Consider the following 15,888-nt stretch of genomic DNA (forward strand, 5'->3'; position numbering starts at 1 on the left):
GCAATTTTAGGGGTGGGAGTAGGGCATGCAGGGAAACACCTAAAAACCCTTTTAAAGACCCCCCAAAATTCAAGCTGTCAGCTTTTACTCACAAAAACATGTGCTGACAGGAAAACACTGCAGACAGAGCTAAAACAGCTCACAGGGAGATCCTCTGCCTCAAATTGCAGGAAAGCTGGACTTTGAATCTTCTGACTGCCCCATTGACCTTACACCTCCGCCTCCCTGGACACACTGCACAAAACACATTACATTAGAGATTTCTATTCCGCCTGTGCCTTGCGGTTCTAGGCAGATTACAATATAGAAGATATCTGGGCATTTCCAGTAGAATTGCATTACAGGAGAAGAGTAAATTACAGGTAACAGTAAAGAATTACAATACATTCAAGATTACAGAATATGTTACATATCAACAGATTCAAGTTACAGCGGATGGAGAGTAACAACATATACATGTTGGCGAAGGTGGTTACATAGCGTTGATGATTACATGACGTTGGTTACATAATGTTGATAATATAGTCTGTAGAGGTGTTTAGTTTGAGGATTGGACAAAGTGTTACTATAGGGGTGGTATTCCCAAGGGATTGATCTTGGCGGAGGAATGCATTCTGGCTCCAATCCCGGGCACGCCTCCTTGAAACCACGCAGCCTGCGCTCGACCTACGAGCCCTGATCTGATATACAGGCTGTCCAAAGGGCTTACTGACAAGTAGGGAACCTTCCAGAAGCAGATTTTTCCTAAATGTCTGCGATCTTCCTCAGTTGGAGCTGTCCCTGCAGGGAACCTCAACAGCACGAGGGCAAAAACTGCAAACGCAGACTGAAAATACATGAAATAAAACACAAGCAGAAAAGACAAGCTCCTATAGCCTGGCTCGTAGGAAGGAAAACTGATGCTAACAGGGACAGTGATGAGGTAAGAGGGGGAGGGGGTTTAATTCTCTGAAGTTTGAGGCTTCCTACAAAGTCCTGGCGGGTAACAGAAATAACCCACTGGTCTTGGAATAAAGTGGGCTTGTACACGAATAAGCTTTGCTATTTGGACCTGGAATCATATCTGCATTCTTTGCCATCTTTGCTTCAGTTTGTCCTTGGAGGTATCTGCAGAGGTTCTTTTTCTTTGTTTGCTACATAAATAATATTTCTGTATGTTGCAATGATGTAACTGTAATAGTGATTTTTATTTTGAAATTATTTAAAAAAAAATACACTTACCAGCTGATGTTTTATGCACCAAGGACATGCCAGCAATTCTTTTATTTAAACTTTCTGAGGATTTCTTGATTTCATCTGACAATATATGCTGTACAATTAAATCATCTGCATTTTCACTTAAACTGCTGTTTGGTCTCCACGCTCCATCTGCTGAAATAAAATCACAGGTAAGAGAAAAAATTGTATTTTCATGTAGTCATTCATGTATTCATGCTCCAGTCAAGGGCAGCCCCATTGATCACAGCTAATTAGCAAGGTGTTAAAATTAATAAGTTGAATACTTGTAAATTAACAATGTCATCTAGAACAGTGGTTCCCAACCCTGTCCTGGAGGACCACCAGACCAATCGGGTTTTCAGGCTAGCTTTAATAAATATGCATGAGAGAGATTTGCATATAATGGAAGTGACATATGCAAATCTGCTTCATGCATATTCATTAGGGCTATCCTGAAAACCCAATTGGCCTGGTGGTCCTCCAGGACAGGGTTGGGAACCACTGATCTAGAACCCACAGCAGTTCCTTCCAGCTCTTTCAGACTTGTTCAGTGGGAATGGACTTCTACTGGCTCTATGGCACCATGAACCTTCATTTATCATTATCTAGGACTTTCTTATCCATCTTTTAAACTATTTCTACCCTTCTATCTCACCTAGCCATTATCGAACTCTTTAAGGAGCTCATTTTCAAAAAAAAGAAAAGTGTCTAAAAAGTGACATAAAGGGGTAGATGGACATTTTTCTTGACAAACTTCCAATTCGCTGTTTTCAAAATCTATTTTCTAGGCAGATATCTTTGCAGTTTGATTGCAGTTAATCTAAATCTCAGGGGGGCATGTTAGCGGCATTTAAGAATATGTTCAGGAACAATTTGGACGTTTGAGGCTAGACCTGTTTTAGTAATGAACAAGTGCCAAAAAGGTGCCGAAACTGACAGATGACTACTGAAGAGATGTAGGCATGAACCCTCACACTCCTCCAGTAGTCACTATATCCCCTCCCACCTCCAAGGATATAAATGAAATAGTACATACAGGCCTATATGTCAGCTGCAGATGCTATGCCCAGCCCTAGAAGAGCAGCAAGCATGTGTCTGGGAGTAGCCTAGTACTCAATGAAGTGGACTGTAGAGAAGGGGACCCAGGCCCATATACCACTCTAATTACTACATTTGTGGTAGAAGGTGTGAGCCCACCAAAAACCTACTGGATCATCACATAACTGACACCTGAAGGCATAAGGGCTTTTGGTATGATATACAGTTGGGTACAGTAGATATTTGGTGGGCTCACTATACACTATAAGGGGATTATGATGAGATGTGTTTCTGGGCCTTTTAATGTGAAGTTCACTGCAGTGCCCCAAATGCTCTGCTGGGACATCTGTGTGACCAGTTTAGTACAAATGCTGGTCCATCCTACATCCTAATGGCTTGTTCTGTGCATTTTTCTTTGGGATGTGTTTTTCAAAAATGGTTTAAAAATAGATTCACTGAGCATAAACACATCAATTAAAAAACAAAATGTAATCTTAAGGTAGGGACTTTGGATCATCTTTTGTTTTATTGTCCCTATATTTTGGCCTTTTGGAAATCAATCTGGGATCAAATAAATTGTTTATTGGAAAATCATGTAGCGTTATCTTATGATACTGTGATATTTGGCATGTCTATGAGAAAAAAGAGTCAGATATCGTCGTGTAACAATAAACTTTTATTGATCATGACGGGAGTTGCCATTCAACATATTACTAATAATTGGAAAGACCATAGCAGACTTAGTTTTAATTTTTGGTGGAGCTCGTTATATCACCTGTATAAAATGGAAAGATCAATAGCGGTACAAAATGGAAATTATAGAAACTTTATTAAAATATGGGAGCCATTAACATTGTTTTGTCATGATTAAATGCCATTTTTTTCCTGTGGAAGTTACACCATTTTATAGTAGAATGGGGGTGGGAGGGTATTGGAGAGTTATGTGAAAGAATTAGTATCAGGGTGGGAGGGAAGGGGGGAGGAGGGATTCTTATTTATGTAAAGAGAATGATAATAAGATTTTCAAGTGATTTGCTAATTGTTGGTATGATTTTTGTACACTTGTTGAAAGATTAAAAAATGAATAAAGAATTAAAAAAAAAATCAAGACAGACATTTTGCATTGTGCTGGATTTGTGTGTGTGTTCTGCAAAACATCTAAACTCAGATTTAGACATCATGATAATGCCCCCCATGTCTTCTAAAACTATGCAGACTGTTGATGGACGGAGTGAAAGTAATTTTCAGAGAGTCAATTTGCTGAGCCACGATTTACCAATATAAACAGCTTTGAAAATCACTCTCCACCAAATGAGATTCAGACTTTGCATAAAGCCTATCATAATTTTGTGAAATCAAAGATCTCAGAGTATAACCAAAGATTTGAATTGTCTATAAAAGGATGGCATTGCACCCCTACATCCCTCACATCATTACAATTTTTTTTTATTGGGCTCTTTACAAACAAACCATTAATGAGGTAAAGTACCGTATTTTCACGCATATAATGCACGCGTTATACACGATTTTACAAACCGAGTATAACCATGCACGTTATATTCGTGAGCGCGTTGTACACATTTTTTTTTACATAGTTCCCCCCCGACGTCCGATTCACCCCGCAGGACCGCTCGCACCCCCACCCCGAAGGACTGCTCGCACTCGCACCCGCATCCCCACCCCGAAGGACCGCTCGCACCTCCACAGCCTCCCCACCCCCCCATCATGGAGAAGCTGCCTACCGTTGTCCTGCTGCTTCCTCTGCCGGCGGTCCCGCCCCTTCTCTGAACCCTGCGTCTGCGCTGCTTCCTCTTCCGGCGGTCCCGCCCTTTCTCTGACGTCAAAATCATTATATCTGCATCACAGGTCCCTATATTTTTGATTCAGCATCTACTTTAACTTGAAATGTACACTGTCCACAATAATTTTTTATTCTAGTGAGTCTGTACTAGGGACAAATTTATCCCCGTTCCCATGGGAACCATGGGAACTCATTTTCCCGTCCTGTCCCTGCAAATTATTTTCCTATCCCTGCCGCATTCCTGCAAACTCCGTCCTCATCTGCACAAGCCTCAAACACTTTAAAATCATAAGTGGTCTAGGCTTGTGCGGTTAAGGAAGAGCTTACAGGAATGGGGCGGAGACAGCGACAGCAAGAAAACTCGCGGGGACGGTGCGGGAAAACTGAGTTTCTGCGGGGATGGGGAAAAATCTGTTTCTGTGTCATTCTCTAGTCTGTATGTCATAAATACAAGTCCTAATATAAATGCTCTAGAATAAAAATAAATAAATAAATAATGGACTGTAAGGATTCCAAGTTAAAATGAATACAGAATTTAAAATATAGGTGCACCTATGCTTGTAATGCAGACAAAACCTTAACATGATAGATCTTGGCTCCTAAAATATATTTTACAGTTACAGTTAAATCAGTTATATTCTGCTATTGCCAATAAATAATTCATAGTGGATTACATACAAAGAAATAGATCAATTCAACTAAGATATACATAAGTAACAAGATATTATCCCATTATTAACTATTAAGATTAAAGGGTTCTTTTACAAAGCCACGCTAGCACCGGATTAGCGCGCGCTATAGCACTCGCTAGCCGGAAATCTGCCACCTGCTCAAAAGGAGGCAGTAGCGGCTAGCACGCACTATTCCGCGCGTTAAGGCCTTAAGCACGGCTTTGTAAAAGGAGCCCTAAATTTCTGAAACAAAAATATTTTAAATGTTAAGATTTACTATAGATCATATTTGAATTGTCAGGACTGACCATACAGAAGCAGCCTGATAAGGAAAGGAGATAATAAACAATCTTTTATATAAAATTCCTTTTAAACTTGGAAATTGTAAAGTTAAAATATTAAGAATATTATAATATTGTCCTATCAGTGGCCTGCAAATTAAGGGCTCTTATTACAAAGGTGCGTAAGGGCCTTAACGCGCGGAATAGCGCACGCTAAAATGCCACGCACATTAGCTACTACCGCCTCCTTTTGAGCAGGCGGTAGATTTCCAGCTAGCGTGTGCTATAGCGCGCGCTAATCCACTGCGTGCGCTAAAAACACTAGCGCACTTTCGTAAAAGGAGCCCTAAATTGCTCATATATTGTGGTCAATCCATATAATGTTTTAAACACCAAATAGCGTAACTTAAACATGACTCTAGTCTCAATTGGCAACCACTGTATAACTATATATGAAAATGTAATTCTGCCTGATTTTCTTAATCTATAAATTAATAGGACAGCTGAATTTTGTATTGTCTGCAAATGTTTAAACAGACACTTGGGTATTCCCAGATAAACTATGTTACAGTAATCTAATTTACTTAATATTAGTGCTTGCACTATAAATCTAAATTGATCTTACTGCAAATATTTCTTAATACTTCTAAGTAACTTTCTCATCATAGTCTATTTACATTAATGGTCTGCAAATAGGTGAATGAAAAAAAAAATTAACAGCAACTTTGTGTGTATCTGTTAGCACATTCAAGAATTTCTTTGGTGATATCCTTCTCCTACTATTAATTATTTCTATAGTGCTACCAGACGTACGCAGCACTATACAGAGACACAATAATGACAGTCCCTGCTCAAAAAGAGCTTACAATCTAAACAGACAAATAGGATATCATGTATACAGTTAAGGGGAATGGCTAATTTGCTGGCTGGGTTAGAGGGAAATGGAGAGTAGGGTTATGGATTGAAGGCTATATTCAAAAGGTGGGTTTTCAGTCTGCTTTTAAATAAGGGAAAGGAAGAGGCTTGGCAGACAAACTCGGGTAATTTATTCCAGGCATAGGCAGTGGTGGAGAAGGATACAGCAAAGAGCAGCTTATCTGAGGAACGGAGTTCTCTGGAAGGTGTATAATGAGAGAGAAGAGAGGAGAGATATCCACAGGGAAACCTTTGTTTCTTTTTAAGATGTTGGCCTTTTTTCAGAATTTTAGGACTTTTTCATTTTGTTTCGCACATTTGTATAAAAAATAACATATGCAAATCAAAATATGTGGTGAGGAACAAAAATGGCCATTTTCGAATGGCAAATTGCTGGACATCCAAATATAATTATTATTATTTTTTTTTTTTTAATTCTCTACTTATACATCTTGGCCACTGGGACATCTAACTTTATACCCCATTTTCGATCAGAAAAAATTCAGGTTAAAATGTCCTATCCTGACCATTTGGACGTGGGTGGGGCCAGCACAGTAATGGACTAGCCAAATAGACATCCTGACAGAGCAATGGTACACCTTAGAGGGCATTGCTATGAACTTCACAAAAGGGTGCCAGATGTATATCTCACCAAAACCTACTTATAATTTAGGGTAAGCCCCCTCAAAACCTACTATACCCTCATATGTACCACTTATGGCTGGAGGTGGCACCTATTTGGCAGTATAGTATGGTTGGGTGGGCTCACACATTCTAATATAAATGTAGAGGTTAGAATGGCTTATGGGCCTGTGTCCCCCCTCTCTATGGTTCATTAGTCCACCCACCTGGCTACTTAACACACCTGTGTGCAGCTCTACTAGGCTTCCCCATTCCAGATGCTGTTTTAGAGACAGGTATGTACCTTTTTGTTCTCATTTATGTGTGGTGGAAGGGGATCAGTGAGTACTAAGGGAGCGTGGGGGTATCGTACCTTGATGCATACAGTGGTCATCTGGTCACCTTTGTGGCATTTAGACCCTTCTAAAACAGTCTAGTTCCAAACGTATAAGTTCCGTCAAGGATGTCTTGCAAAATGTTTATTATCGTTGCAAGGCATCTATATCTTACCTGCCCTTGAGACCGCCCAAAGCCCGCCCATAACACACCTCCATCACGCCCATCTAGTGCTCTGAATGTTCAGAGACTGGAACAGCTTGCATTTAGACGTCTTGGCGATTAGGATGTCCAAGTGCCGATTTAGGATGCTTTTTGGATGTCTATGTTTTTTTATTATGAGCCTGATTGTTGAGTTTGAACATGCAACTTTGAGGCAGGTGCATGAGTCTAAAAGTATGATGGAAATGATATGTAAATGAGCATCGAAAGAACCAATTTTGTTTTTAAAATCTTTTGTCTAATGATACGGTCTTATTTGGAACAGCTATGAGAAAAAAGAGTCAGATATCATCATTTAATAATACATTTTTATTAATTATGACTGGAGTCGCTATTCAACAAATCACAAACAATTGGAAGGATTGTAGTAGACTTAGTTTCAACTTTTGGTGGAATTCACTATGTCACATGTTTAGAATGGAAAGATCATTAGCTGTACAAAATGGAAATTATAAGACTTTTATTAAAATATGGGGGCCTTTGACAACTTTTTGTGATGATTAAACACCAGTTTTTTCTCATGATATATACACCATGATAATGATGAAGAGGGGGATGGGTTTATGTTATATTTCTATATATTAATAATAAGATTGGGGAGGGAGGGTGGGTTATAGGTTTATATATATATAATTGTTATTTATATTGATAGATCTTTCAAGTGTTGTTTATGAGACATTGTATGATTTTACTCTGTACACTTGTTGAATGATTAAAAATGAATAAAGAATTAAAAAAAAAATATTTTGTCTAAATCTGAGATTTCATAACCTTAATTTCCACCTTCAAGATAGCTTCAAAAGTAGAAATAAAGGCATGGATCACTGTTTTCCCTTAGGTGCATTTTCTATACCACTGTGAACCCAAGTGAAGATCACCTTCTATGAATTCACTTTTGTATTATTCAATCTTTCTGCATAGTTTGAAACAGGTTACCTCAAATATGATATTCCACCCCTTCTATATAGCTGATTAATAAGAAACATTGAATAAAGTGCACTTGGATCATTATTAGCAGCTTCTGATGTACTTCTTTAATGTATTTGCGCTTTCTGCAATTCAGCCTTCAAGTGGCTTCAAGTATCTAAGGGAACTACAGAATAGAGAATGACACGGTGGTTGTTACCCACGGCTAGCCGCGGGTAACCCGCCAAAACGATGATAAAAAAAAAAGGTCACCGCGAGTTCGGGGACAAGGCCATTCACCGCCCCGTGGAGCGGTGAATGATAGCACGGGGCGGTGAACAAGTAGTGAATGCGTAGTGAACGAGGGTTCGAACCGGCAGCCCACTCTCTCCCGCCGGCCGTCCATGCATCTCCCTCCCTCCTTTTCCCTTACCTTTTCTTCTTGAAACTGGCGATTTCTATAAGGCTACGAGCTGTATTACAGCTGGAGCCTTGAAGTTGCGTCGCGTTGCCTGCTGGAAAAAGTCTCCTCTGCCGCAACTTCCTGTTTCCGGTTGCATCGGAGGAGACTTTTCTAGCAGGCAACCCGACGCGACTTCAAGGCTCCGGCTGTAATACAGCTCGTAGCCTTATAGAAATCACCAGTTTCAAGAAGAAAAGGTAAGGGAAAAGGAGGGAGGGAGGGAAATGCATGGCTGGCCGGCAGGAGGGAGCTGCTGGACCGTGTGGAGGGTGCTGGGGATGGGGGATGGAGAGGAGAAGACGCTGAAGACGGGGACAGTGACAGGGTAGTGAAAGAGACAGCGGGGATGGGGACGGGGCAGTGAAAGGACCAGCGGACACGGGGCGGTGCAGAGGATGGTGGTCCGGGGACGGGACGGTGATGGGGATAGAATTTTTCCCCGTGTCATTCTCTACTAAAGAACTCAACTAATAGCACCCTTTGGCTAGCAAGCATCACAATTAAAAAAGAGTCAAATAGTTTACCAAGGTGAGAATGAATCTGAGTCACTTGTGTGCTAACCCCCAGCTTCACCTTTCACAGTTTGTAGTATCTGAACATTTTACCTGCAAATGAAATCTCATTTTTCTTAAGACTAAGACTGGCGTTCTGTGAATGAAGGGACCTCGATCTTGCATTTCCAGGATCTAGTCCTATGATGAAAAATTCCTCAAGTCCATGATATTTCGAAGTAGCCCTTTTTTTTTCTCGAAGAGCAATTCTTTGTAATCCCTTATTAAAAAGAAAAAAAAATGTACCGTTGCTGAACATCATTTCATTAAATATTATGTCCCGTCAAATAGCTATAAATATTTATCTTACAAAAACTGAAGTCAATATAAATAGATTAAATATTAATGTCAGCACAGAAATAAATTAAGAATCTTATACACAGTATATTATAAAAGATTCATAAAAAAGAAGCAGCATAAAATCAGGCCCAGTTCAAAAAAGAACTTTCAGAAGTACACTTCTCCCGCCGTATTTGCAGTTTCAGCATTCGCGGTTTGGATTATTTGCAGTTTTTAGTTTGCTGGCTCCTCCACCCCCATTACATCAGATTGCATAGAGAAATCGCCGATTCAAAGTGTTTACAGAGAAAATCGCTGATTTCCGGCACTTTCTTCACCGTGTTTTGCCTCTCCTTCAGGAACAGGCCAGGTCTCCCGCCATGTCATTCACGGTTTCATAGGTCTATGGATGTGTTAGCGTTTAGCGCATGCTAACACACATAGCGCACCTTAGTAAAAGAGGGGGGGGGGTAAGGTGTGCCATGCATTTTAGCGCACGCTCTAAACGCTAACGCGTCCATAGACTTATACTAGGCGTGTTAGCATTTAGCATGTTCGGATATTTAGCACGCACTAAAACGCATCGCACACCTTAGTAAAAGGAGCCCTAAATGTATTCTAACACTGATTCTAAGACTGATGTAAAAATCATAGTATCAGTATGCTTAGTAAAAACTGAGCATGAATAATTATTGGATAGTTTTAAGAGATAACTGAATTTTATTATATAATACGAAACGAAATCTATTACTATAGACAGTTATAGGAAAGCTCTACTTAATAGAGTCAAACTATTTAACATAACATAATCAATGCTTTTAAACTGCCTAGACCAGGGATGTCCAACCTTTTGGTTTCCCTGGGCCGCATTGGCCGAAAAAAATGTTTCTGGGGCCACACAAATGCGCAAACGCTGCAGCAAGACACAGGAGGGAGCCAGCAAGGCGGTAAACACTCGGGGGCAGCAGATGAAAACACTGCATCGCCCTCGACCGGAGCCACACTAAATAATTCACGGGGCTGCATGCGGCCCTCTGGCCACAGGTTGGACACCCTTGGCCTAGACCATTCGCTCAAGTTGGTTTATTAACAATAGAACATAAATTATTAATATGAACAAGATCATCCAGTTCCAATCAGATAAGTCAGAGAGACCCTCCTCTTTGGCAAATAACCAAGTTTTCAGGATTTTATGGAATGTCAAATATCTTCATTCGGAATATAATGCAGCAGGTATTGCACTACATTTTTTGTCTAACATGTACAGTAAGCATTTTTAAATGATATCATGTACATACTTAGTACTGTGAATTTATTTACCACTCACGCACATATCTCTTCATGAATATATTTTATCTAAATTTTCTAATGAGAAAAGTCTAATTAAAATTTAAATGATGAAAGCTGGTAATTAGTTGATTACTACAGCATTTCAGCACGAAATATGTATTTGATTCTCCTGTCTAAAAAGGATGACAGTGCTTAGGTATCCTATAAAATACATACGTTAAGATACAAAGGGTAAGGCATGGAACTAATCTAATCTTGGTCTTGTCTAATATCTAGTGTTTATATATTTATTGTATGTTTTTTTATCTTAACTAATTGTATTTTTATGTACATCGCTTTGTATAAAGATATAGCGATTCATCAAATATTTAATAAACCTTGAAACCTTGAACCTTGAACTACAAAAACGCATAGAATAAAGAGACGTATAGGGGGAAAAAAAAACTGTGGGGTAGGAACCTGTTTGCAAAAAAGAGATGGATGGATTGAAGAAGTTTATAGGTCTTCTGATGTCTGGGTAGAACTTATAGAAGGGGAAAGGATCAGAGTTTGTCTTGATGTTGGGAAGAGATTTTGGGAGGGAGGGGTCCATGTGGTTAGGGATGTGATAAATGAGCGGGTTACTTAACATGAGGGATCGGATTAGGAGTATGGTGATGCTGGAGAAGAAATTGGGAGGGAGGATGCGGAAAGAGGGTGCCGCACATCTCTTCTGTTATACCTGTAATGCAGTAGCCCTGTGCTGTCTGCCCTATGTAGTAACTTGCAGGGAAGATGAAGGACACACATTTACCACACACAATTTGTGTTAACTGTGCGGTAACTGAAAAAACTAACACACCTTGTGAAAAGGGCTCCTAAAATAGGAAAACTGCAGCAAAATAGCCACTTAGGGCTCCCTTTTGCGAAGGCGCGCTAGCGGTTTAACGCGCGTAATACCGCATGCTAAACCGCCGGCCGCGCTAGCCGCTACCGCCTCCTCTTGAGCAGGCGGTAGTTTTTAGGCCAGCGCGGGGGTTAGCGCGTGATGAAAAGCCGCGCGCGTTAACCCCGCCTAGCGCGGCTTAATAAAAGAAGCCCTGAGTTTGAATATTTACTAAACTATGCAAATATTTCTGTGTAGTTTTACCGTTAATGAATCTGCACTTGCTGTTTTTTCCAAATGTAACATGTCATGGGAACATCTCTCTTCTAGTGAATGCCCGATATCTTCCGACGAATGATTAGCATCATTGGTGTTAATTTTGCAAGCAGCTGTCCAAATTAACACAGAAGAATTAATTCACAATGCATCTTCATTTTAACATCCATTTGTATCACGCATTCTGAATTGTCTTAAAATGGTAGCTTTTAGATTTGCTGTTATCTAGGCTAGAAGATAATGAGAGGACCAGAGAATTCAACCTATTTCTGAAGCCCTTTTACAGTTTAAAATTAAATAGCAAATTAATTAATATATTAACATATGTCAGAATCAGGGCTGTAGAGTCAGAGTTGTGAAGTTGGAGTTAGAAGCAGTTTTGGGTGGAGAAGGTGTCAGAGTTGGTCAAAATGTACCAACTCTGACTCCAGCTGCAAACTGAAAAAAACCCCAAACATTATAATATATGGTGAATGTATTATTTTATACTAATATATTTGTCCTGGATCCAGAACAGAAAATTTAAAACCCAATATCAGTAGGAATCAATCAGAATTGAACAGTAGAAAAATAGAAGACCCCCTTCACTCCTGCCCCCTAGCTTCAGGCTTAAATTGCAGCTCTGACCCTAATGGTAGTACTTTTATTGGTCATCTCCCAAATAAGGAAAAATTGTCCTTATTTGACAAATTGGTCCCTGGCAATAAAAGTACTACCATTACGGTCAGAGCTGCAATTTAAGCCTGAAGCTAGGGGGCAGGAGTGAAGGGGGGCACCATTTCTGCTCTGTACACTGAATTACTAGAGCAAGCAAAGTGGGAGGGAGTGTCAGACCTTTAGCAAGAGGGAGGAGCTGCATTATGGAAGGGTGCTCTTCATTGGAAGGAGGGATTGGGGTAGGGTATTATCTTGCCAAGATGTCTTTTTATTAATCAATTTATTATGAGCAATGTTACAGGCTAAGTGTCAGAGTCACCATTTTGAAGCCTGTAAGCAGCAGGATAGGATTGGAGGGGGGACTGCTACTGACCAACATTAAATTATCTGGAATTCCTTGGGCATGTGATGGGGAGGTCAAAGAGTAAAGGGGAGGGTCAGAGCTTAAGCAAGGAGAGGTGGATCAGATTAGGGAAGAAACTTATCTTTTGGAAAGAGTTTATCCTGTGTGGAAGATCAGGTCAAGGGTATTGATTAAGAGAGGGATTAGATCATATTGAGGTGGTCTTCATGGGAGGGGGTGAGCCTTGGTTCAGCGGATCCTTATCAATGGGAGTTCTGACTGGGGAAAATCAAATGTGGATAATTTGAGTCAACATTTTCTTTGGTTCTAGCCACTGTGTTACCTGGTGCCATTAGTGTGGGTGGCATTAACTACAACAGCAATGCTGACAACCCCGAGAGTGTGAATTAATATCCTGAATGCTAGCTGTCAGAGCTGGCAACACCCACATCCACCCATGACACACCAAATCCCCTATCTATATTTAACAGCACAGAATATTTACAAACTGGCTGGTTTTAGCATGTGAGAGCTGTTCGTGCAGATCTATGCTAATGGCTACTGCTAGCTATTTAGTGAGGTTTCGTAAACACCCCTTCCCACTTATGCATATTAATGGCTAAGAGGTCTGACACATATAACTACAAAAGCATTCTAGACCTGTGGTATTCAACCCAATCCTCAGGGTCCACCTAGCCAGTTGGGTTTTCAAAATCTGTCATCCGACTGGTCAGGTGGTCCCTGAGGACTGGGTTGAATATCACTGGTCTAGACAAAGTATTGTAAAAATTTCAAGCAAAAAAATATGGTTATTTTCTTGTACATTTTTGGTTAGAAATAGAAAATTTGACTGAATCATTTGCATCCTTAATTATGGAGGTGCATTAAATATTGACATGCCAAAATGCACATTGTATTGCCTTAAAGATCCAGGCAAAATTGTAGGGTCTGCAATATACTGTAGAGCATGCCTCTTAGCACATTAAACACTCCCAAGTTAAAATACTCATCCTGGTTTAAGTGGGCAGGAGAGGTTCCAGCTCACTTACCATGCTGAGTGGGTCAGGAGTGAATAATAAGTAGCACTTAACTAGGCAGTGCCCCTAAACATCAGCTCTGACCACTGTGGCACTCTCCACTGAATGCCTGGTAGAGTCAGGGCAGAGCTGGGAGCTATGCAGACAACGATAATATCCACTGCCGGGGCTCACATAGGTTACCGGACAAATAAACCACAGAAACAGCAGTCCTAACTTTGTCCAGTCAGCTATGTAGATACAGCACTGAATATCAACCATGCCTGTATAATTTGAGGGCACCACCAAAAACCTAGATATTCACCTCTAGTGGCTGGATAAGGCCCGACATGGATTATCCAGTCTAATTTAGCCAGAGACTGTCAACAATTAAAGAAACACTAACTGCAGTCAGATGAACATTATACTATCTTAATATCAGCAATAACTTCAAGAGATGCGGTACTTGTAGTATAAGATCCAGGTGAAAGATCTTCAAATTCAAATGAAGGCGTGGAGCGAGGAAGAAATGGGCATACACTTTCATTAAGCTGGACAAGTGCCGATTTTGATTTTTCTCCAAGCCATAAAGTCTGATTTTCTATCAGTGGTTCATTTCTGTGTTCAAATGCCAAAAAAGGTTAGAAGAAGCAGAATACATAAAGAAATTAGATCACCTTACTGAAAATTGACAACTAAATAAACAGTATATAGTATTTTATGAAATATATTGAGCTTTTTTCTTTTTAATTGAACAATGTCATTTATTGAAACAAATGCAACATGAATATTACAATACTAAAAACCAGCAAATAAGTAATCATAAACATCTCTCTTATAGCCACACAGATCCAAGAAATACAATTCACTTATAACATAGTAAACAGTGTAGTCTTACAAAAACTAACATCAGTTTAACCTCACTTTATAAGTTTTATGTTACATTCCCTCTCCTCTCTCCCTCTGCACAGGAAAGGGGGAAGGGAAATTCTGCTTCTGTTGCTGCTGCACCCAATTGGGGAAAGAGAGGGAAGGAAGGAGAAGGGAGAGGAGAGGAACAAGAGAAGCCAAGTTCATGGGAGGGAGAGAAGGAAAGGAGATATCAGACCATGGAGGGGGAGGGAGAGATGCCAGGGCATGGGGAAGGAGACAGATGCCAGACCAGGGGAAAGGAAGGAGGGAGGGAGGGAGAGAAAGGAAGGAAGGAAAGAGATGCCAGACCATGGAAATAGGACGGAAGAAGAGAGAGATAGGAAGGGAAGGTAAGACATGGAAACATAGATTTTGAAAAGCAGAAAAATTGAACATTAAGTTAATGCCAAAGATGGATGCAAGGCAGAACATGAAGACGGAGAGAAAAACAGTCAAAGGACAAGAAGGCCCTGGAAACATAGTTGAAAGTACAGAAAAATAAAGTCACCAGACAACAAAGGTAGGGAAAATGATTTTATTTTCAATATAGTGATTGAAATGTGTCAGTTTTGAGAAAGAAAAGATATTAAACTTTAAATGTGAGGGCCGCAGAAAAAATAGTTAATGTCTTATTAAAGAAATGACAATTTTGCATGAGGTAAAACTCTTTATAGTTTATATATCTTTCCTTTTAACTGTTAAAGGAAAGTTTTATAAACTATAAAGAGTTTTACCTCATGCAAAATTGTAATTTCTTTAATAAGACATTAACTATTTTATCTGCGGCCCTCCAAGTATCTACAAATCCAAAATGTGGCCCCCACAAAGGGTTTGAGTTTGAGACCACTGGTCTACACCCTCCAACCATTGAAGCCCTCCCCAGCCCATCCTCCACCCAACGGCCATAGAGAGACACAGACAATGCAAGTCTGCCCAGTACAGGCCTTAGTTCTTCAATATTTACTATTATTTTCTGATTCTAGATCCTCTGTGTTCATCCCACACTTTTTTGAACTCCGTCACCATTTTCATCTCCACCACCTCTCTCAGGAACGCATTCCAGGCATCCACCACCCTCTACGTAAAGAAGAATTTCCTTACATTGCTCTTGAGTCTATCACCCCTCAACCTCAAATTATGTCCTCTGGTTTTACCATTTTCCTTTCTCTGGAAAAGATTTTGTTCCACGTTAATACCTTTCAAGTATTTGAACGTCTGAATCATATC

The 15,888-nt window shown here is 40.1% G+C and overlaps 1 protein-coding gene across 6 annotated transcripts in view; it reads right to left on the reverse strand.

Moving 5' to 3' along the window:
• ZBBX (zinc finger B-box domain containing) overlaps positions 1–15,888 on the reverse strand; it is a 172,473-nt gene that overhangs the window by 34,014 nt on the left and 122,571 nt on the right. For 5 of the 6 annotated variants that reach the window (XM_033958619.1, XM_033958621.1, XM_033958622.1 and 2 more), the window contains 4 exons: positions 14,216–14,367; positions 11,722–11,846; positions 9,078–9,243; positions 1,222–1,371 (listed from right to left, as the gene is read on the reverse strand). In XM_033958619.1, coding sequence (XP_033814510.1) covers positions 1,222–1,371; positions 9,078–9,243; positions 11,722–11,846; positions 14,216–14,367 — 593 coding nt within the window. The remainder of the gene's footprint in view (positions 1–1,221; positions 1,372–9,077; positions 9,244–11,721; positions 11,847–14,215; positions 14,368–15,888) is intronic. The other variant, XM_033958620.1, reaches the window with a different exon arrangement.

This window comes from Geotrypetes seraphini, chromosome 9, assembly GCF_902459505.1.
Source record: "Geotrypetes seraphini chromosome 9, aGeoSer1.1, whole genome shotgun sequence".
In the NCBI taxonomy this organism is placed as follows: Eukaryota; Metazoa; Chordata; class Amphibia; order Gymnophiona; family Dermophiidae; genus Geotrypetes; species Geotrypetes seraphini.